Here is a 25628-nt window from a genome sequence, read left to right on the forward strand (position 1 = left end):
TGAGTACAGGCAAACTGACGACTAGCTTAGGAGAAGAGTCGTCGACAGCTTTGGACCTAGGCGGCCTGTCTCTGTCTTTATCTTTGCGTTTTTTCAGAATGTGTGTAGTCGGGTGGCTTACCGAAGACATATCTGGATAACTGAACCAAGTACCAAAATATTTAAAAGCATAAATATACGAATGACGAATAGTTCGTTGTTTAAATAAGGCACAAAACCGACAGCGAGGTACGTCGTGGTCTGGGCCTAGGCAAGGAATACAGTGCGAATGAAAATCTTTATGAGATATTTGCTTACCACAAGAAATACAGTTATTGACTTTTACTGACATCGGTTTAGAGCAAGGAAAAAGTTTCCCCAAAGGGTACTTAGCTTTAGTTGAAGACTTCGGTTCTGAAACTCGAAAACGAAAATTTCAGGAGTTGGCCCACCAGTACTTGTGAACTGCTTCTGCTTCGGGCACCGTACGGCAAGAAAGTCTGATGTAATGACGTCGGCTGCATGCTTTACACCCCTGACGACCTGATGTCATGGAAGATGAGACAGCAACCAAAGCAGGACCCAAGACTTTGTTAATCAGGCCGACTGAGGGCTACTGCAAGCAGATAATGTGATGACTGCAACAGTGAAACACAAAGAACATCAACAACAGAAAAAAACTGAGGGAACTCAGCATCACAATATACTTTTGAACTTTTTAAATAAATAATAAAAAAATAATAAAAATAAAAATAGCCAGTAAGAGACAAGCAGCAAACACTTTCAAACTCAGAGTTCTCTTTACACTGCTTTCAAAACCTTTCTCACAACTTAATATACATGCAGCATAGTCATTTGAAAAGTCTCACTGACCAATAAGTTTCACGGTTTACATATCTTTTTTATTTCCTATTGTCCTTAAGAGCACACATACAACTAACAGGACCATTCAATCTGGATGAACACCTGCATTTAACATTACTTACTATTTCACTTCTCTAAATTCCAGTCTATCATCTTTCTTTCCTTAATGATGTACACCAGCATAATCAATAACATGAAATACAAATTTCTTGAACTTATATTTCTCTGTGTGTTTATATTGGGCATTATCTTCACTTTTGGTTTTAATACCATACTTATACTAATACATACAATTCCCCAACTTTCTATTGGTCTTACCTACACAAAATGCCCCACACCTGGTACATACTGCTGCATACACTATAAATTCAAAATTACATTCAAAATACCCAGGTGCTTAACAGGACGTTTGTGAGGAACTACAATAAAAACTTTGGCAGTCTGTTTATAAACTTACCACAGGAAAATAACAAAACTTACAAGCTCTCTTCTGATTGCTAAAATTATCACCTTCATCCTTACCAATCTTTTCTAAAAATTTTATTATACATTCACCTTTCTTGTTAGTGAACCTTGGCCCCCTCTCCTGCAAACTGAATCATATCTTGAATACCTGTCAAAATATGCCAGTTATTTGTTAAAATTTCTTTAATCTTAAAACTATATACTGAAAACACCAGTGACACAGCAATATTGTAACCAAATGCAAGATGTAGCGATAGCAGCCAGAATGGCTCCAAAGTATACAAATCTGGCAATGATTTACTGGGAAACAGAAATTCTGAAGGGGATGGCAGGAGTCAAGTTTGTCTGCTTTATTGTCATTTTACTGGTGCATTTTTTTTCATAAGGGGAGCTACTACCAAGCAACTGAATAGTTTTACTGACATAATAAACATGACAGTATGACATTCTTATAATGTTACTGTTACAAAGATTTACAAAGTATTGCACTTTTTTGACACTTTTATTGAATTATTTCTTGTGACATAGGCAGTTGCATTTATACAAAAGTATTCAAACCATATTAAGGAGTTCACATTTACTAATTTACATAAAGTTTACTCCTTTACCCTTTTCTAAAAATCTCACTTGCTGCTCTTTTATCTCAGTTACAATATTCACTACTTCAAGCAGAGTTCATTTAAATTTTGATTTCCATTTTCTAGTTAATTGCTTTTTTTTGGTGGCCAGCAGAATTAAACTTATCAAGGCCTCACTATGTCTAGACAATTCAAATCCCAGCTCAAAAAAAAATTCCTTAGTTACAATGATTTGCTCACCCAGTATTCCTGACAGAGTACTCTGTAAGGAATTTTTAAAGTCCATCAACTCATTACAGTCATAAAACATATGTTCCCAGTTACCTCTTTCTTCCCAGTCACACATCTAACATTTGCCATCTACCTGATGAAAAAGTCTTTGGAATCTGCTTGGGTTATAAAAGTACCGATGCAAACCCTTCTAGCCAAAAATCCTAAATGCTCCAAATCCTCCAGACTTTGTTGCATATTTGGGAGCCATGCATATATCTTCACATTGTTTCTTTGTGAATTGCTTATCTAATCTAACTTCTCAATCCTTTCTGACCTCTTCTGATTGATTAATATAGTTATTATGCAATTGATTCATAGGATCATAGCAAGTTACTAGGCTACTGGCCCTGAGGCCCTTATAAGCCTAGCCAATAAATTAGCCCATGTTCCCACAAGTCAGTATCTGATGCCCCTGTCCAGCAGGGACACAGGTGGAATCTCATGGGTGTATTTTCTATTTCTCATCCCATCACCCAGGTTCCTCTTAAAAAGGGATAATGAAGTACTCTGCTTGACATGGAGAGGCAGTCTATTCCACAGATGGGGGAGTCTCTGGGAGACAAATCTGTCCCACCAGCAAGTCCTATTGATGTCGCAAACCAAGTTGAGGTTTTGCGTGTGGGTCATGTGAGTGGAGTTTGGCTTGAAGATAAACAGCAATTTCATCAAGGTGGGGTCAGAGATTGCTCTGTATGCCAGACATAGATCACCTCTGAGGATTCTGTATGAGATATTGTTGTTTGTCTTTCGGCTTTTCCCGGTTAGGGGTCGCCATCTGGTCCGCTAATGATTGGCAGTAGACTTTCACAAACGCCAAGATGCCAGCTCAACGTTCAACCCCATTTAAGCATGTCTGTCAAATACCCACCCAACCGCAGGGAGGACATGCAGACTCAACACAGAAGGCACTCCCCGCACTCCAGCCGAGAATTGAACGGGAGAACCTCTTGGTGTGAGGCAACAACACTAACGCTGCACCACCGCGGAATAGCATATCTTTGAAAAATACTTTACTGGATAAAGGTCAGCTTCACAGAGGCAACTGTAATACAAGCAGGGCAGTTTACTTAGTTCACTGTCACAGCTGCCCTGCATTAGGAAGACTGAATGTACCTTAAGAATATGAATATATGTGCATCTATACAACATTAGGACAAAAAATTCAAAAAATGCCTTATATAAACATTCCTTGCCCTGTGATCATTTTAATAAGTTTCTGTTTGGGATCCTAGATATTGTAGAGCCCAGTTTGAGTGGAGGTGCCTTGGAAACCAGCTTGGAATACTGAGAGTTTTACTGGCAGATCAAGCTGGATGCTTCACATAAACTTGGCATTAATGACCACATTTCCATCCATTCATTTTTAAAACTGATGGCTGCCAAGCTCTTACATTTTTATTTACCTTACTTTTCTTTTGCTTCTTTATCATTTTCATTAGTAGTGACATATGATGTAGTAGTGGTTATGATGGTCACTGTTATGCGAGCCTGTCTCTTTAAATTGGCTTCATCCATTAATATGACATGCATGTATTTAACCAGCAGGAGGCTTTTGTAATTTATTCCTATGAAGTCTGTTTTATAGCATATCGGACAAAAGAGCTTAACTATACACAGTATTTCTATTACAGTTAATTTTTTTTTAAGTTTCCGTTTAGATTTTGATCATCATTCATTTTTATTTTCTAGTGGGTTTTGGTATACCCCAGTTTACAGAGTCACACTGTGTTTCTCTTCCTGGTTTGTGGTCTATGAAAAACTAACATCATCCACGAGTTTACTAGGTGAGTACACAGTGAAAGTAGATTCTTAGGCCTTTCTTCTCTATTGCAGGCACATGCCACCTCATATGTATAGCTAAGGGCAATTTAGACTTGCTCATTTGCTTACTGCACACATTTGGGATGTGTGAGGAAACCATTGTCCCCTAAAAAAATACTTTAATATAGGTTCATAGGTGATTACTGGGCTAATGATCTCAGGGGGCCTTTTTAAGTCTGGCCATGTTCCCAAACATATCTGACAAGTTTTGATACCCTAAGGTTATTTTCAAGGATACATGTAGGCTTGGGCATAGGTGATCAAGCATTTACAGGCTGCCTCTGTCAATTAGAAACATAGGTTCCAGACCATGAGAAAATTTCCGATTCCCCATCCACTGGTTCAAGTTACTCTTGAACTGTGTTAGGGAAGAAATCTGATTCACATGGGCGGGCAACCTGTTCCTGAGAAGGGGTAGTCTCTGAAACACACACCAGTCCCTCCAACATGTCCTGATTATGTTGCAGATGAGGTTTAGATCTATAGATTGGGTTATTCCGATACCATTTGTTTTGTGGATGTGCAACAAGTCCATCAGAGTGGGATCACAGGATGCTCTGTACATCAGGCATAATCTCTCCGTAATATGCAACAGACTGAATGTACAGGGATACAGGTCTGAGGTGGTTTGTATAGGACATGTTGTTTACGTTCTGTATTTTTTTTTTTTTTTTTTTTTTTTGTGAGGAACCTCTGTGGACACTCCAGCTGTTGCATATACCTGGTCAGGTACATAAAAAGGGGGTGTTTGTATTCAATGATCAGTCTGATGAGGGACATCCTTAGACCTAGATGCCATATCCTTGTTTATATCTTGTGAAATACAGAATGATTTCCTTACTACTGTAGACACATGATGGCCAAAAGCCAGGTTATTGTTTACATGTGTTCCCAAATACCTGACCACTGCGTCTACTCCTAGGGGTGTATTATCAACGTTGCAGTTTTCAGGGGAAGCCATCTTCCCGAAGGACACAATTATACTTATCCTAGCATTGAGTCTTACGCCATGGCTCTGACAGTAGTTATAAGTCTGTGTCATGCCTTCTTGGATGGTATTTGTGTCTTTGGGGGGAATTGTATGACTGTGCCTAGTTTGTAATAGTCTACAAACATGGTCAGTCAGAGGCCCTTGATGTTGGCCTTGACTTCAGAGAAGTAGATGCCAAAAAGTAGCATCTCCAACATCAAGCCTTGAGGGATCTACCAGTGGCTGACATCTTTGTGGAGGTAGACTCTTCAACCCTAACTTCTTGGGTCTTACCTATGCGCTAGCTGTCTATGCAGCAAGAAATATAGGGATTTATACCTAATTTCCTAAGTGTGTCTACCATGCCTGAGTAGAGTACTGTTTTGAATACTTTGGCCAGGTCAGGGTAAGCTGCATGAACTCTTTTGCCCTTGTGCATTGCTATGGTGAACTTCTCAAAGAAGTCCACTAGGTTGAGTAGGCATGACCTACCCTTGATGAAACCAAACTGGTTTGGATCAAGTGTTGGAAGGTTTCCTATGTCATTGCTTATCATTTCCATGACAATTCTTTCCATGGCTTTGCATAAGAGACTTGTAAGACTTAGGGATCTGTGGTTACCTTAGTCCAAAAATTGCCCACCCTTGTGCAAAGGGATGAAGAGCAGCAGTCCTCCATCTGCTTGGCACAAAGCCTGCCTAGAAGCTAGTTAAACTGTGATTCTAGTTGCCCTGTCATGTTTCAAACTATTAAGGAGGCATCCTGAGATATTATCGAGACCCAATAATGTAGTGATCTTGGACTCAGAGTGCACTGAGGACCTGGTCCCCCTAGTGACTAACTGGGGGAGTTCAGGTGAGGGTATTTTTTGTGTGGGGGTAAAACTGGAACTAAATTTGTTGGCCAGTAGATTTACATCTTCTGGCTCAGTATAGGTGGCTCACTCCATTACAATTAGTTTGGCACATTGTTGTGCATTGCCTTTTAGGCTGTGGACATAAATGAAGAATGCCTTGTGATTGTCCTTGGCCTGGGAGGCTATTTTTACCTCAAATTTGGATCTTGTAGACTTGATTAGACCTAGGAGATTCTTGTTTAGATTGATGAGGTAGTGTTTACCTTGCTTGGCATTGCACTTGTTACATAACCTACTGATGTTGGGATCCTACCATGGCAGCTTGTTTTATGAGTTTTCCTGTGCTCATTCCAGGTAGGTACAGTTGTTTCTCTGCAGACATATGGAGAGCATAAATGCAGACTCTCCATATAGGGAACCCCAGCTGAGAAATGAAGTGGGGAACCTCTTGCTGTGAAGTGACAAAATTAGTCATTGCCCCGCAGTACTCCCCCAGTACTAATACACCTAACTGCTTATAACAGGGATGATAACATTGTGTCCGACAAAACTCCAAAATGATAAAAGCCAAACACAATACTAACTTGTATAAAGAAAAATTATTTTGTTTTGGCAAAGGGGGTATAATTTATTTGATAGTATTCAGAGAGAATTTATGAAATTTTACACATTCCTTGCAGATTCAATTAATATAAGAAAACTTTGTTCTAAAACATCTGTTTTTTTTCTGAATTAATCCAAAAATGTAGCCACCTTTTTATCACAAGTCCAGCTGAAGAGTTGTCCTCTTATCCACCCTACTTGTCTGAACATTAAATCCACTTTTCTTTCAAACAGACAAAATATACACATGGAGAAGTTTACAACTAATACGCAATATGAATGACAACATTTTCTTTTTTGGGCAATCAAGTTTCAGTTTTGCTAGATCTAACAAGATCAATTCCAGAATTTATGCTTTTACTAGAAAATTCATAAAACTGCATCAGCTATCAGAAAAAAAAACAAGCAAATGAAACTCATTCATATTGAAAGCTCTTGTGCTTTAGATATCAGTTTCAATTACTGAAACTGTTACACATTTTAATTGGAAATATAGGGTTGAATCAATAAAGCATTAGCAACATTATGAACAAAATCACTAAACAGTCAAGAATTATAAATTTGGTCTTTGACAAAATTGTCTCTGACTGGCAAGATCAACTGCATAAGATGATTATACTTACTAATAATGCACTGTTTTATCATAAATTAGTTGATGCCCCCTACAAGTTTCTTGGCACCATCAATCAGAACTTGGTCTAAATTTGCATGCTGAGTGTTTGCACCCAGCACACCCTTAACTAACATGAACCTTCATTATTAAGTCCATGTATAGATGCATGCCAAACCCTCACATTTTAGTCAATATTAACATGCATGCATGCATGTAAAATTACTTCTGCATCTTTTTATCCCCAGAATGTCTTCCTACAAACTCCTTTTTTTCTACTTTGTTTTCACAAGGCATTAAGAAACAGGACAGCTTCCAGAACTGTTAAATACACTGAATCCACAGATATTCAAACAATGAGATTCTCTGCTGGGGAGCAAAGTTAGTAAATTTAAATATCTAAATATTTAACTGGGTGAGCAACCTGGAGTTTGGTTCAAGACAAAGGAAATATAAACTTGCTTTTCAGTGCCCTTAAATATGATATTTGTTTAAATTTATTTGGATTAAGATAGAAAACTAAATTTATAGGTACCTTTTTGGCTGGGCTTGTATAGGCACCAGGGCCGATAGCCTAGTACCTACCTATGAACCTATATCACCTCTGTGGCTCTGCTTGACAGTGGCACAGGAAAATAATTTATTTTCTTGGGTGGCAAAAGTCAGGGTACCTTTTTGGCTTGGCCTGTATAGGCCCCAGGGCCGACAGCCTAGTACATACCTATGAACCTATATCACATATTTTGCTATTCAAATTCTGTATCACAGTCTGATATGCAAATACAGCACAAATGCATAGTACAATGTAAGGAAGGCATTTTATAATATGTTAAGAACAAAAGATAATACATGCAAATAAGTACATGGTGCCTAAAATTTATAAAAATAATAATCTTTTTGTTTCAAGTCAACTAAGAAGTTGCGTCTCTAAGAAAGGGTAACTTGATCTACTTATTAAAGCAATTAAAGAAATCTGACTACATATGAAGTTGATGATTTTTTTTAGTATTTTTAATAGGTTCATAGGCAAGTACTGGGTTAGCTATCCTTGCCAGTCATTTTAAATTTAAGGTGAGAATCAAACTCTGTACTTTGTGTATGTGAGGTAAACACCTTACCTGCTATGCCAACCCTTCCATGTTTATCTTGCCCCTACTCTTTATTACTAATCTAATAACCCCATACTGTTATGTTTAACTGGACAGGGAGTAAAGCATCTTAGTTTCACTGCCTGTGATCCAATGCTAAAACTGTAACTGACTGAAGAAAAAGTACAGATGTAATTATGGTACTTACCCTAGAACTAGATATATGATGACAGATCACTGTAATGCAAGACTTCATACTTGGGTTTATTTACCTTATGTACCCTTCTTCCTATGCTACAGTTTTCATCAGCTCTACCCTTATCCTAAGAAGACCTTTGTGAATCTCAAACCAGCATTTCATGGTACCTCTGATGGTGTGTGCAAAGCAGTGACATACAGCCAGAATTGTTATGAACCTTCTGTTCTTCAAACTCCTTTTGATCTTCATAGGGAAGTGTGTTTGTACTAAACTAGTCTCCTTTGAATAAGAACATTACTTTAATTACTTAAAATGCAACTGTAATAACCTGAGAAAAAAATGAGAATTAAACCAAGTTGTGTTTAGTGGGATGAAGAAAATGTAGGTCTAATTTTACAGAGACCTCTTTTTGTAGATCTAGTGTGTTTACATACCCATGGGATGTGGACAGTTAAAGGACTCCTTGTAGTATAGCCATGCAAAAATATCCTATCCATAGACTGGGCTTCCAATTTGTAGTGGTTTGTGCAGGTATGAATAGTACTCCAAACAGCAGATTCTATAATATATTGTGCAGAACACTTCTGAAACATGCTACTGACATACATGCTGCCCGGTGGAACATACTCTTATTGCACTTTGTGAAGGTTTAATGTACTTTTCACAGCAAAAGGAATTACAGTGGTCTAACGATTGGGACAGAATCTGGTTATTGACTGGTGGGTGTGCACTTGATCTTAATGAAGTTATACTGATTGTGTCTAATCTACTACAAACTGACACAAGATATATAATGAAATGTAATACAGCAGTGCATGTTTTCTGCAAGGTAGATTATGTATTCACTGTGTCTCAACATACCACAAACTGCAAATACATTATCTCCAAGGTTTTACCATCTCAAAAAAAAGTTGGCATTACCTTAACAGTAGTACATGTAGAGATCAAAGGTGCAAGGGTCAACCCCACATCTAGGTGTGTTTGGGAGTGCAACCTCTCCTACAAAGATGCTTTAAAGCTGAGCACTCTTCTGTTTACTATATTGTGATCAGCCTGGGTGGTGGAAATGTGACTGGTAGGTTAGGCATTTATAAGTATAACTTCCACACTTCAAAACAGGCCCAATGGTTGGCCTACTTCCCTGGCATAAAATGAAAGAAAAAACTGATAAGTTTTTTTCTGAATTCATTATGTTTCTACATACATGCAGCAAATGTAGGCGGTACCTGTCAAATCTTCAAAAGCTCAAAATCTCGAATGTTACATGGTCGAGACCAAACATTCGAAATGAAAGAAAAAACTGATAAGTTTTTTTCTGAATTCATTATGTTTCTACATACATGCAGCAAATGTAGGCAGTACCTGTCAAATCTTCAAACGCTCAAAATCTCGAATGTTACATGGTCGAGACCAAACATTCGAAATTTTGAGTGCTCGAAGAAAGACCTTCAACGGCGCCGTATGGTGCAGATAAGAAGTTCCCTTTTCTGCACTGAAGTGCGGTCTCATAGTTGGTATATTTAAGTAGGGGGTGTGCAGCCCCCCACGTGGGGGCTGCAGGGGAGCTTGCCCCCCTACCTACACTGTTAAAGTGTTTTTTTTCTGTTTTGACTTTTTTTTTTATGTGATGTTCGAACATCCAAATGCCGAACATTTGGTCTTGACCATGTAATGTTCGACAATTTGGATGTTCAAACATTTAACACAGACCCAATGTAGGACATGTTTGCTTTCTTTCTGGCACTCTAACTCAGAGACTGGTAATTGTATGGAATGAAACACAGTGATTAATGACACAACTTCAGAATGAAGTCTTTTGATTAAACAGAGATAAAAGCACTAAACTATTCTTCCAGTCTGGTGATTCCTTATTTGGAGTGTCTTTACAGTTCCTTCCTGTGGGTTTCACTCCAGGGTGGTACAGTGACATTTTTTTCATTTCTAGTATCTTCTTTTATTGCTACATTATTTAACTTTTTTTGTTTGTTTTTTTAAAGATGAATAAAAGACTTAAAAAAGCAGCAGGTTGTATTCAGTGAAGAACCAAGGCAAAGGTTAAAACAAGAAAACCATTCAAGAAAACAAAATGCAAAGATCCTAAAAATGAAAAACCCACTTACCTCTAACTCCTTCTCATCAAAGTATCTCAGCCACTCAAGGGGCACCACTTCATTGAAGCCATCCAAAAAGGCCTTTGTCTGCTCATCCACACCACGAGTAAATCTCCATTCAGTCAACAACCTAAAAACAAGTGAAACAGTTATGTACAAAACTGGCCCTTAAAGTTAATTTAATGCAAGACTTGAATTGAATTGCCAATCACGTTTCCTAACAAATGCATACTTGACTTACATTTGGAAATGCCTGACTTTCCATAACTGAGTTATCTACGTAGCAGCAGATGCAATGTTCCCAAATGGTACACTGGGAGAATGCCAGAATGTACTGCCCGCAAGCCAGGTTTGAACAGCAGATGCAGAGTAGGAGGAGAACCAGAGAGAGGGAGGCTCGATAACTAACCAATGACCAGTTCTCCTTTTGTGGTGGGGGATCTGCTACTATAAGACTGCCACCACTTTGTGGAGGCTACAGACTAACCCTGAGTGTCAAAAATGAAAAGTTATCAAGGAGATGTTTTGTAAGTGTGTGTAAAAGCCTGTTGTCAGCATATGAGACAAGCACTGTGCGTACTACATCACAAGACAAGCCAATGATGAATACACACAAAAAATAATTCTACATATAGCCTTTCCAAGCTCTTTACCCACTGGCTTTTAAAAGAAGAGTCAGGGGGATAATACAAATACCTCCCTGAAAAGGGATACACCCCAAACCTTGCTCCATAAAGTAATGTGGAATTTAGTGAGGCTACTAGGAGAATAAATGGGCCAAACAGTTGAGATGTAAGACCTGATGTTAAACTGCAGCAGATGCTTCCATCTCAGAAGGGAGGGTAAGCCAGTTGTGGAAGTACCCAATTTTTATGATTTGTCACTTTGAAGAGTATAATGTGTCCATCCTGCATGAAGCATGACATAGATTTTTCACAACCCGAAAAAGAAGAAGTTGGTTCTTACCATTTAACTTTGAACATCCTCTAAGAGAACTAGCAACTGTTCTGGAGGAAACATACATGAATCTTGACCTTAATAACATTTAATATATTATCATTTAATATTTGTGTGTGTTTGTGTCAGTACAGTGACAAGGAAAGGCTTGCATGATTAGTTAAACGTTAGACACAGTATTAGCAGAAAGGTTACACAAATAAGTGACAACGTATAGCTTACAAATCTTAAATGTGCTTTTAAAATATACTGTTACTAATGATAGCTTAGTCAATGATTTTGGCCTTTCAGCATGTCCAAAAATTATGTCAGTCCATGTTATAATCAAAAACACAAGATGTATATAACCTTCTTTTTTTGGTTCCTATACAATTTTTTATCCTTGTGGCTGCCAACCATCAAGTCTTACACATTTGTACTATGCCCATTCATTCTGCCATTCAACCCTTGACAATGGCTGTCATTCAGTCAGCCATGAGGCTTACTTGTGCCCTCTTCCCCATCTCAGTAATAAGAGTGCCGGTGCCTGTAATGATCTAATCCTACCCCCTGGGTGGGGGAGTGTAAGCTTCACCACCATGAAAGCACATAAGGCTTTCTTCCTTGCAAATGTATGCAGACCTGCGCTGAAGGCTACCAGCAAACAGTAATCTTAAAGCCTGCTCACAGGCTCTGCCTTTTTGTGCCACTACTCCTCCTCCAATGGATTATGGCAGTACAAGGCAGACTCCACTCCATCCACATCCTCAGGATCTGCATGCCAAACTAGGGTCACTTTGGCCATAGTCAGTGCTTTATCTCTCTCACCACCACCAGAGCTGGCTTATATCTATAACCTTACTAACATAGGACAACAAGTTTTGGTTTAGCAGCAGAGATGCAGATAAAGCATAGCATATGCTACACATCCAAACAAAATTCTCCTTCAGATATGGGGAGTCAACGACTTAACTCCATCTGCAGAACTGGAAGGTGTGCTTAACCTTCATTCATGTCAGATCAGGAGTTCAGACGAATTGCAGCAGCTGTGTGTCTTACTGTTTTTTTTTTCTCATGCTAGTGAGTCAAATTCAGGAATCACACTATGACATTAGAGGTTAGATACAGCCATTTGATGGGGTCCAAAAAGATGAACAGCAGCTAATTTTTCCCCAAAATGAAGAGACAGGTGTCTTCAGTAACTGGTTACCTGTAAAATTAAGGAATTGAGGCTCCAATATAACGATGAGTTTAATGTGATATACTGTTAGGATGACAAATCTAAAAAAACTACTTATAGCAAGTCAGTTATACATGTGCTCCTCACTAATGTGAGACCATATCTGCCCTAACACTAGGAAGTTAGATACAGCAAAATAAGTAAGACATCATCTATTGCTGATCTTTAGAGCTTCTACAGCAACAGCAGATAACATGAAAGAGAGTGATGTTGGCCAAGCACTAAAGCACAGAAAATAATCTTTGACAGCAGTGAATTACCACGCAGCTGAGTAATTCCAGCATCCAAGGACAACACAAGGAGAATCTACATAACAACATAGCTTTTCTACATACTCTCTAGATGCCTTGTGACAAGTTGGGTTACTGCATTATAATGCTAAAGCCATAAATGAGTGACTCGGGATCCCATTCACAAGTGACAAAAAAAAAAAAGAAAGAAAGAAACAAGAGTCATGAATAAAGTCATATTAAAGAGTTGGTATATGAACACCTGCAAGACAAACTGAACTCTGCGCTCAGTGTGCCTTTCACACGGGGACACACCTGCAGCAGAGCTCACATTTATAAGGGGTGGGGAAAAAAGGTTTGCTGAATCCATCTGCAAATGACAACCCTTATGGAATATGGAAGACACTTTCAGAAGATCGTTTAGGTTCCCAGATCATTAGTTTCAATTAAATGCCAATGAGCATCTTATACTGTGAGCTGATTTCACCTATGGTATTCACCTGATTAAACTAGTCTTATACTTGTTACTAGGTAAAAAAAATTGCTGGCTGCCCATGAACTTTCTTCATTCTCCAATTTATTTTTACTTTTATGGGATTATTTACATTTTAAGTAATTAAAATAAATGTTTATACAAAGGAGACTAGTTTGGTAGAGACACACTTCCTTATGAGGACCGAAAGAAGGTTCATAACAATTTTGGCTATGTATCAGTGCCTTGCACACACCATCAGAGGTACCATGAAATGTTGGTGGAAGATTCGCATAGGTCTTCTTAGGATAAGGACAGAGCGCCTTAAAATCTCCCATGTTCTGTCATGACCTATAGTATCACATGCTTTATTTATATTACGTAGACGCAGCATACTCACATATTTCTCTCTTATTATGTTATCATCTCTTTTAACAAAACAAACATCTGTTGCTCTTCCCTTTTGTAGAACTTTGATAAAAAAATGCATATTCCACATTTGACTCAAGTTCTTAATATCTGTACTTGCACCTTTCATATATATATATATATATATATATATATATATATATGCGCACACATCTGTTTATATATATATATATATATACATATACACACACACACCTCCCTCACACAATTCTTTATCCCTAAAGCTTTCTTCCATCCATTCATTAGTTAGTTAAAAAATCCCTTTCCATATGCCCTTTCTCTTTATATAAAAATGTAACTTATCCCATCTTGCCAAAGTATACTCTGTGTATTCACTTCCTTTAATAGGTAAACCAATTGCTTTCACCAATTTCAACTTCGAACCATTTCACTCTGTCTTCCTTCTTTTTTAACTTTCCACTCTCTTTCAGATTGTTCCTATACTTAATTTTTCTCTAACATAATCTTGGACTATTTTCCTAATTTCTTCCAGCTGGAACATCACTTTCCTTTTCTATTTTGTAAACTATTGAGTTTACCTTTACCATATTTTCCACATATTCCAAAAACGGCATTACTTCTTCCTTTTCAACAAGTGTTTTTACTTGAATATCATTTTCTTCATTTCTTCTCTACTATTTTCATTCTTTTTCTTTCCTTTCATTCTCACCACTCCCTTTCTAACATTTCTTCATATTCTTGAATACATTTTGATGGTAGGGATTCTTTCTCCCTCCTGCATCATCCTATGGTCCCTTATCCAGTGCCCCATGTCTATCGCTGGGTCTACAGCCATGTTCTTTGTATTGTCTGGAAGGGGGATTTAGATGAGTTGCTACAGTTTATGGAATACATTAATTCCACGACACATTTTTTGAAATTCACTGTTGAATACAGTAATGTCCAGTTGGCCTATTTGGATATATTGTTGAAAAAGGATTTAGTTAATAATAAATACACTTCAACTATATATCGTAAGCCAACATATTCAAACTCCTTTCTGCACTTTACCAGCTCTCACCCCCTATCACCAAAAGAGATCTGTGGTGAAGGGGCATTTTGGTAAGGGCAGCAAGGATGGCTCCAAATGATGATGAGTTTAGAAAAGAATGTGAATTTTTGAGCTTTATGTTTGAAAGTAGACGCTATCCCCTTAATCTGATTAATGAACTAGTGGCTGAAGTGAGTATAAAAAGAGGGCCGGGTCATTTTTCCTCCTATCTTGGCTGATGAAACAAATGGGTTTATCAGTGGCCAGGTTAATAACTCCCCCGAAGTTCTTAGACCGGAAGACATTGAAACACAATACACACGGGCCTTTGTCACTACTTTTAGTATTGCTTATGAGTATATCAGATGGGTGTTTAAGAAGAACTGGAACATTCTAATGAATGATAAGCAGATAAGGGATAAGTTATCAATTAAACCCAAAATTGTTTTCCGTAAGGGCTTGAGCTTTAAAGGCATGTTTGAACGTATGAATAACAGCTGGACGGGTACTAGTATTGATAACACAATGCCCAAATGTGGGCATTGTCCTTATTGTGTTAACATACAGACTGGTAATTCATTTATGGTTAGAGGAATGAAGCTTAATTTGGGTAGTAAGTTTAACTGTGAATCTAGAAATACAGTTTATCTGGCAACATGTAAATTTTTGACAATGTTTTTATGTTGGTAAAACGGAGCAAAGGTTCCGTGACAGGATATATTAGCATGAGTATAATGTTAGGAAAGCTAAGGAATCTAATGCTGTGGCAAGGCATGTTTTGGATTATCCCGACCATTCCTTTAATTATATGGCCATTGATGGCATCAGAACTAACCCTAGTGATGGCCCTTTGGGCCTATATTTAGAGAAAAAAGAACTTGTTTTGCAATTGAGGTTGTATGCTTGTTCATGGCCAAGTTTGAATGACATTAGTTCAATATACTGTTTATTGAGATTACGTTGATTTTACATATTTCTTGTTTAATGTCAAATTGCTCAAGTTATGACTTTTTCACTTTCTCATTTTTTCATATTTAATATTTTAATTTTATATTATATATATATATATATATATATATATATATATATATATATATATATATATATTTTTACATTTTTTAAGTTTTTACACAAGCATTTGGTATATTGTTTTAGTGGCTGATGATGCGTATATATATTTTTCAATATAATATTTTTTAACACAATCCTTCTTAAACATAACCTGTTACTTGCATTTATCTTTAGTGTTTGATCTTAAATAAGGGTTTATGGCTTTAATTGTAGCTTTTCTATTTGAATGTTTTTGGGAGGGAAATTATTCAATTAAGGTGATGTATTTAAGTGTAATTTTGTTGGAGTTTTTCATCTGAAGAAGTCCATTTTAATTTTACATGGACTAAAGTGCTTATCTGTGGATATTAAACATTATTGCAGTACTACTGCTTCTTTTGTATTTTTTTTTTTAGCTTAGTTGTTTGTTTTTCGCATATTTTGGTTTGTTTATGTTCTTAACCCCTCAGACTAACTCTGTGGAACTTGGGGGCATTCAAAGGTTCTAGCTGTTTACATCTGTTGGGAGCTTCCATTTTATGCCCTACCCCTGGTTATTTCTCACTCCCTTTTGGTCCCTCATAGTACGTCTGAGGGATGGGCGAGCAATGGGGATGTGTTACATATAGCTCTGCCTCCGCAGCAACTCAGCCTTGTCCCCACTCTATTCCCTCATTTGGAACATGCTTTATAGTTTGACATCTCCATCCTCTAACAAGGATCATCACAGGAGGTGCCCATGGAACCGCATACCCCACCAGGGAAAGTAACGCCCATCCCTTCCTGCCAATCTATCAGAAGCCCAAGCCACTAATCAAACACTGGTCAATCTGTGTTGTAATTATGGATTTTTCCTTCTATGCCAGATTGGCAATATTCTTGTATCCTTTAATATATTTGTGTTTTGGTTTTTTCCATTTCTCTTTTGCTATTCTTATATACAGATACCTATATTTTACTTTATACATAATACACATACCACATACTCCATACTTTTCTCTGTGTTGCAAGAATGTCCACATTGATTCCTTTTTCCTGTTCTCATGAATCACTCATGATTACAGTTAATTGTTAATCCCAGATATTACATTCACACTTCATATATTTCAGTAAATAAAGGCTAAGTTTAAAAGCTGTTATTCTAGGAGGAATAAATACAATCTCTCCATAATGGTGCAATTTTGTCTCATCATTAATTTTTCCTTTGTCTAGATGTCTTGCCCTACGAAGTTGAGAAGTATGCTTATATGTGCCCTGTACCTCTACTTCGTAACTCACAAACTGTTGCAGGCATTTACTTATACCCGAGACTGTTATATGGTGAAAAAAAATCAGTGCAGTGGATTAACACTGATGTTTCCTATGGCAAGGGTGCAGGATTCAAAGCTTTTTTTCCCTTCATTTGTAATTTTTTAATTTCTGTAATTTCTCTTAGTTCTACTTCCCACTGAATCCCTGGTGAAGTAGCAGTGGTGCAGAGGACTGATATTCTCTGCTGGAGGTGGGAGAGAGCAGGAACTGAAAGTTTTTTAGTGCCTTTAAGGCACACTATGTAACTATCCCTAGTGTCTAGTGGTTCTTTCCCATCTATGTTGTCTTTCCATTTTTAAGTGCATTTAATGCACACTATCTGTAGTATCAATTGTGTGTAGAGGTTTCCTGACCCTAAGTGCAATTAGGGCACAATAACGTAAGGTTATCTCTGGAGTCTGGTGTTCCTTCCATGACCCACACAATCTGTAACTGCTGTTAAGGCAGGATAATATCAGGTTATTTCTGGTGGCTAGTGTTCTCTCCGTCTCATGTTATGTGCAAGTGCCATTAAGGCATGATGACATCAGGTTATTCCTGGTGGCTATTGTTCTCCCTGTTCCACATTATGTGCAAGTGTTGTAACAGCATGATAGTGGCTAGTATTTCTCCAGTCCCACGTTTTGTTAAAGTGCCACTTAGGCACATTGTTACAGATGTATCGCAGGTGTCTAGTAGACCCCATATACATTTTGAAAGTTTTCCCCAGTGTCTTGTGGTCCCTCCAGTGCTGCAGGATTTGCTCATTAGTCTAGGGGAATGTGGAGATGTGACAGCCTCCCAACCCTCACACACACATACATTCATGCCATATACACACACACACACACACACACACACACACACACACACACACACACACATACATACACACACACACACACACACACACACACACACACACACACACACACACACCTAACTTAGTCCTCATTAACCCACTCCTACTGTGACCTCCCAGGCAGACACATACTCACAAATGCAAACCATTACATACACACGTGCACAAACCCTTAACACTACCTAGCCGCTACTCTCTCCAGCCCCTTCCTCTACCGCAATGAGTGAACAGGACAGGACATGGCTAATTAGCAAGCAACTCTCCCACAGAATGCCTCATTAGCATCTAGCTCTGATCTGAAAACAGCCAACAGGGGTTCTTTATGTCCTTTTGTGTACTCCTCAAACCTTTCTGAATTTGGCTAATAGTCTTTCCATGGAACACATTTTTTCAGTCAGTAACAAATCTACTGCTAAACCAAATACCTCAAAAGTCAAATCCCAGAAAGATTATGTACCTTAATGTATTAATGCCCTTACATACATTGCAGTCATTTCCAAAACTGTAACTATAATGTCTCAAATAACATATCTTTGAATGGTAATCTACTTTGCCTTCTAATCTGCACAACTGGTCGATTTTTTTTTTTTTTGAAGTCCATAACTTGTCTCTCTCTGCTACAACTCTGTAACCCACTGCTACCACTGAAGCATAATTTCTTTTTGTAACTTCCTATAATCGAATACTCAACTGAAATCCCATATGACTAATGGCAAGTATTTGTTCCTCAAAACACAAAAGAGCTCCAGCTAATGCTTCAAGCAAGGCATTTAGCTACTGCTCTCAATCTCCTCACCCTGTGAGAGTACAACACAGTGCCCCACTGCATCTGATGGGGATTTAAGACATCAGACATATTTTATTCAGCATGAGGACAGCAGACCATTTGAAACAGTTATTCAAACAGACACCATTATGAAAAAAGGTAGTTTCCAAAAGGCCTCAAAATGTGGAAAGGATGCAAGTGAGGGTTAAAACTGTGCATTTGGATTGCCAGAGAATGGATGAGCTACAAGCTACACAGTCCACTGGACCTTTTCTGACAGCAAAGTTTTGTCTATTTGTGTAGCATAATACAAGCTACAGAATAGCTGCCAAGCAAACTTTACAATCAAGAACTCTTCAAATTAAATAAACTTTCAAACAAAGAACAAAACTAGGGCTGCAAAAAATTCCATACTCAACACTACAAGGCAACAACTATATTTATTGGCTAAGCGTGTTTGTCTAGACAGACATCATCAGAACCAAATACAGTGCAACATATTCTCCACTTAAAGTCATTCAGTATAAAAATATGTGACCCAACCTCCAGCAGATATAATAATCCCATAGTACACAATGATTTGACAAATGTCACAATACAATTAAACAAGAACTTGCACACTTCTGTTAAATCGATAAATAATTTTGAAAAGGCTGATACACAAAAACAGACATTACAACCATTTGTATTAAAAACACCCATAATGCACACTAAAATACAGACCGTTTCTTTAATAACTGGACAGAATCAGCTGCAAACCTAATTCTTTGAATCTATTCTAGATTCCCATGACCCCCCCAATGTTTTTTTTTTTCAATTTTGCAAATATCTGTGTGGTTACATAGAAGATTTCTAGGATCCTTTTTCCTTGCATCATAATCATATTCATACATTCTCTTATGCAGAACTCTCTCCATTTTGCCCATGTAAAATACCTCACAGCAGTTGCATTTGACTTAGTTTACTACTTCACTGGACCTGCAATGAAATATCCCTTTTTAAAGGACATTATCAAAATTAAATATATTAATAATATTACTGTCATAAATAAATATATACTGAGCACAGCTCCTGCATTTATACATTCCCTTCTTGTTATTCTGTTTATGGCAAAAAAAATATCCCTGCCAAGTTCAAATTGATTTTTTTTAATTTTCAGCTCATTTAATGACTGCGTGCCTAAAAACTGAGTTATATTACAAAAATGTGCAAATACCTTCTCATTGTTTCTAATGATTTTCTAAACCTGTTTTCTGCCTGTAGTATATTTTAAAATCATTGCCTTATTATATGTACTATTCCGGCTACAATTCTTTTGAAGGCTCCCATTTTCTAATCTAAGTAATATAAAAGACATTTTTATTCAAAATCTCATAATATACATCATTTAATAAATGTCTTGGGTACCCTCTTTGCCAGGACATATCTTTAAATTTAGTTAATTTAACATTTATAATGTTAATATCAGAGACTATCCTGGCTAAACACACTAATCAATAATTTGAAAAAATGAATTTCTTCTAAATATTCAAGGTAAAAGTGCTGTTACTCACACTCTTAGCTATAATAGTACCTAAACAATATAACTCCATCTTAGAATAATGATATGTAAATTTTAAAAATTCAGTTGTGGGAATAAAGATAGCTCATAAAGTTTACATGACCTTTCTCAGTCTCAGTCCACAGAATGCAAATATAATCTACAAAAACAAAAAATATAAATTCCAACGAGAAGAAAATGTGAACTAATCACAATTTTTACCCAATATCACATGAAAAGTTGGTAAAAATGGGGACACAGGCAGCATCCATACAGCCACTCCTGAAAGCCAATCATAGTATTCTCCCTCAAAATAGATGTATTTATTATGGAATACAGTCTAAAGAAACTGACCTAAAATCTTAATATGTATTGCTGACAAAAATTCACATTCTATCAGTGCTTCCTTAAACCATTCCATGCTAGTGGTATATGGAGTGACAGTAAGCAGAATTTAACCATCTACAGTCATAGATAATTTATCTTAATATAAATCATTGAAAATACAATTCAAAATGTAGCAAGAATCTGTAAGCAAATGTGTTGTATGAATTGTTTTAACTTAGTATCAATGAATAACATACAAAGCTATGTCAAACCCAGAGCTGTTGGACATGCTCCACTTAAGGAAATCCCAATCCCTCCGAGCTACACACTCTAGGGACCTAAACCTTGTCACAACAATAAACAGAACATACTGGAGGGATAGATTCCTGTCCCAGAGACTTCCCATACTCTGGAACAAACTACCTATCTATATCAAACAAAGCTCCTCATTAGCACTCAAGAAAAATCTTGATGATTGGATGGGAGATAGGAAATTCACCCCAGGGATCACTTCTGTGGCTCTGCTCGACAGGGACACAGAAAAATAATTTTCTTGGGTGGCGAAAGCCAGGGTACCTTTTTGGCTAGGCTTAAATAGGCCCTAGGGCCAACAGCCTAGTACCTACCTATGAATACTGCCACAGCCTGTTTTTTTTATTGTCCCGCATCCACAATGGAGCACAATAGGAGATCTATGATACTTTTCTGGACCTTAGGAATCTGAAACATCCTGGCAATAACAAGATGGTCCACCTTAGGTAATTAAAAGTACGAGATATCATCTAATGTTGCATAAGCATATCATATAAACCAACATCAACTGACCTATACACAACGTTAATTTCATAGTTAGAAAGTCTACCACAGCTGTTAGCATCATTCCTAAACTCATTTTACTAATATAGTCCATGGAATCCATAATCACAAGTCCACCTCCTCTGTTAGGTTTCATGAGCCTAATGATATTATCCTTCATTAAAAATGCAATGTACTTCTTTTCTCAAAATTCAAAATTGTGCAGGACAAAGACACAATTTCCCATTACTTATCTTGATAATATAAGCCTCATATGATTTTTCAAAAAGATTAATAGCCGGAAGAAGAGAAGGATTACTGGTGCTTTTACATAACAACAATATAGAATCAACATTCCAAGAATCACAGATTGTAGCATCACTATATATTAAGCCCATATTCAATTTTGTAGTACAGGAATGCAAAGTGTCCATCGAGTCTAAATGAGCACTAGGCACAAAAGTGGATGGATGCTCATATAACCTGAAATATATAACACTATCAATAATCAAATGGCTGTAGTTGAACATTTTTAAATTATTTCTACAAATAACAGCACCTTCAATATATCCAGTAAACAGATCATTTGCATCTGCCTCTGGTATGAGCATTGCCTCCTCACTGACCATCCTTTTTGAAGATACTGCCATGTTTGTCAGCCATTTTGTTCCTGCTGGACTGGATAATAGCCCTCTGGATGCAAAATGATATTGCCGTCAACCCTCTCTGATTGAAGTGGTAGATGTTCCAAAGGGACAGCTGAAGGGGTCCATTATAATGTTAACTTCCAAGTCATTCATTGAATTAGAATAATTAAAATAAAGGATAGAATTTTTCTTAAGTGTGGGGTATACCCTTTGTACCTCATACACAAGCTGATTTCTTTACATTTTTTCAGCTTTATAGACTTGATGGTATTGCAATTCTTTTCCACCTAATGAAAAACATCCATATATTTAACTTTATGTGTAGCAGACAGTAATGGAACCATCCAGAGCTAAACTTTCTACTACCACTTGATCCATTTCTTTGTAACTGGATTTTATCAAGACATCTATCAGCTCACTCCCACTGATAATTTGACGTGCAACTCATAACAGCTGGCAAGACCATTTAGAAATTTCTACACTGACAGTCTTTTAGGTATCACCTTCAGTTTGATACATTTACAAAATAACAGCTCTCAAGCTGCAAATTTCAGTATTACATAGGATTCATATACATAGGATACAGATACATAGAGCTACTGTCAAGATAACCACTAACTCAAAGACAGAATGCACAGCAAAAAAATGAATCTTTTTATGAACTTCTGGTATGCACTCCAATGGGTAATAGTGATTTTTCTGAATACTTGACAGCCTACATAACAAAATGGTGACCCTATTTGTTTTTACTAATTTAATCATGAGGTCTGAACTTTCAGATAGCCAGGGATTCAAAATGAATTACAGTAGGTTGTGCAACTGAACCATTTCTACAAAAACTGCCATCGCCCTTTTTGTTTGCCACAAGAGGGAGTAGAAAGAGACACAATACCGTACAGACAAGTGATGACGTGAGAACCGCTCAGCAGTAGAGCAACAATGAGCATAACAATAGGGAGATCCTAAAATGTTCTCTGGAATTTAAGAAATTTTCATGCCAACAGCTTAAGCAGTTGTTGGGCAGGCTGTTCTTTCAAGAGTAGTAGTTAGTAGTTGTATATACTTGGGGCTAATCTCTCCCTATCACTTAGGTGTCAGAAAACAGAACCACATCATCACACTTAACCATCCTGAAATGGTTAAAACATCTTTATCTAAGCCCTACAGAACACCCACCTAGCAAATCTCAGCAACCCAGAAACATGTCTAAGTATAACCACACAAACCCCTACTCCTTATATGAATTACTTGCACCTCTATGGTCCTCTAGGCCTGCATCATATGCTAGTAAATTCTTAGTTGCTGGTGATTCTATTGTCAGACAAACAGATACTGCACTCACTTGGCTGGACAATGAGTAAGCTGCCCCCCAGGTGCTAGAACTATGGATGCTATTAGGACCCATAGGACATCTCACTGACCCTCCCCCAAAAATATTTTATGTACACATACATACATGCATATTTATGTAAAATGACCTCAAGCCTGCCCAAGTAGAAATTAATGATCTTAGGCATTCCATCATAAAGGAGAGGCATAGAGACAAGACTGAGCTCTCCAGGCATGTTCCCGAGGAAGGTAGGACCCTAACATTAAGCAGTATTCGACTTTCACAGATAATGATACCCAAGTTAAACGGCAAAATAACTGGCTTTAGTAACTGGTTCGTAAAGTGGTGTCATTCCAGGAGGATCCTGTATGCACCTGCTTGGGACGAGATGGGCAACTGCCCCTCCTGCTTTACTAGGAAAGTCTGGACCTCTCACCCCATGGCTTTTGTATAATGACTACAACTTTTGCTGCAGCCTGTACCCATAGAGTGATTTTTTTTTTTTTTAAGCAAGGTTCAGATTATACACCCATAGCAATATCCAATTCAGACAACATCAAGGTTGCACTGCTTAATGCTAGATGCTTAAACAACAAACTGTCAGAACTCGAGGCCTTCCTTGCCCTCAGAAACATCTTTATTTGTGTAGTTACTGAGACCTATTCTGAGTGTAGTGACTGCACATTCTCTACACCAGGGTTCAGTGGCTATAATACGTTCAGTAACACTAAAAATTGTGAGGAACTATTTGTATTTATTTATACTCGCATACTCTCATATCAAATCCTGCACAGTACCAACTTGGAACTTAAATGAAATTCTAGTCACACTAGAAAAACAGCTACCACATTATCACCAGCTATGGTCCTATCTATGTCTCCTGAACACACAGAATATGCATGTCAAAATGAAAAATTAGAAATTAACTATAAAACTAAATATGCCTCCTTCGGATGATTCTAACCACCCCTTCATTAACTTAAAACTACCAATAAATATGCCCAGACTTGTCAAGATTTTGTAAATGCCAATTACTTAGACTAAACAGACTAAAAAAGCCTTCCTTCCCACGAGAGGTATAACCTTCTTGATCCTGTCCTTATAAACATATCCTAAGCTTAAGATACCACCCATATCACTTTCATCTTGGTTAAATCCTACCATCTACCAATGCCTTTCTATTTTAAAAAACTACTTCACAATCTATAAGAATCCTACTCCAACACCAACTACTTACTATTTAAATACCTTTACTGAACCATCCAAATAACCCCATCCATCATGCTAATGAATACTCCTCTGAACTGTACTCTCATTTAATCAGTTGTATTAAAATGTGTATTTCCATCCTCCACAAGCACACAGGTGAGTTCAAAAGTAAATCCAGGAGGACTGCATCACACCAATGTGTTTAACCATGAGCTCCCCGTTAACACCAACAAATGCAGTACAGTTTCCTTCAGGAATTCCAGCACCACCCCAATTGCATACAGTGCAAATGACACTCCCGGTGAAATTGACATAGTCATCAGATATCTGGGTAGTTATGCTGAAATGAGCTTTCAACCGACCATAGTGTTTTGGCTGTGATTAAAAAAAATCATTCTATCTTTTCAACTTTTCCTTTGAGGTATGTTCTTTGGATTTAAAGAAGTCAGCATTCCACTTTATCCATCCCTTGTTAGACCAATCATTTGACTGCAATGCTCTGTTCATCTTGTGCATCTCTAAGCAAATAAACTAACTTGAAAGTCTTCAGAGTTACCTCACCAAGAATATGACACTGCTAGGTGCCCTAAGTTGTCTTGAAAGACTAAAAACCCTCTTCCTAAATTCCATTTTGTACTGGCTTCTGTGACAATATATTTGTTTAGTTTCCTGCAGTATGAAAGATCCCAAACTTTTCTGATCTCCTTCGGATTCTTATAACTAGTAGTTCAGAAAGCACACACTCAAGACCCAAAGCTTTACTGTCACATTTAGCACCACCTTCTGACTCAAAAAGTACTTAATCAAATGAATCCCTTGTTTTTGGGATACAATCTTATTACACATCAGAACAATTCCTGAGCAACTTCAAGATCATATTTTTTTAACTACTTGGGAGATTGTAAATTTATTTCTTGGGTTCAAGGTAAAAGTTTGCATTCTAGAGGAAGCTAACAAACCCACAATACGTTTGGGAGATGTGGCCAAGCATCTCAATGGTCACATAAGCCACAAGCTTAATATAAACTCGTGACTAGGCCACATAACAGTTTAACAAACAATAGTACACTGTACTATAATGCTATAACACAAGCTGG

The 25628-nt window shown here is 37.5% G+C and overlaps 1 protein-coding gene across 5 annotated transcripts in view; it reads right to left on the reverse strand.

The window, feature by feature from the left end:
* WWP2 (WW domain containing E3 ubiquitin protein ligase 2) overlaps window positions 1-25628 on the reverse strand; it is a 1859587-nt gene that overhangs the window by 143973 nt on the left and 1689986 nt on the right. For all 5 annotated transcript variants that reach the window (XM_044081781.1, XM_044081779.1, XM_044081780.1 and 2 more), the window contains one exon: window positions 10427-10547. In XM_044081781.1, the coding sequence (XP_043937716.1) occupies window positions 10427-10547 (121 nt within the window). The remainder of the gene's footprint in view (window positions 1-10426; window positions 10548-25628) is intronic.

This window comes from Protopterus annectens, chromosome 8.part1 (assembly GCF_019279795.1).
Source record: "Protopterus annectens isolate FY-2018-M chromosome 8.part1, PAN1.0, whole genome shotgun sequence".
In the NCBI taxonomy this organism is placed as follows: domain Eukaryota; kingdom Metazoa; phylum Chordata; order Ceratodontiformes; family Protopteridae; genus Protopterus; species Protopterus annectens.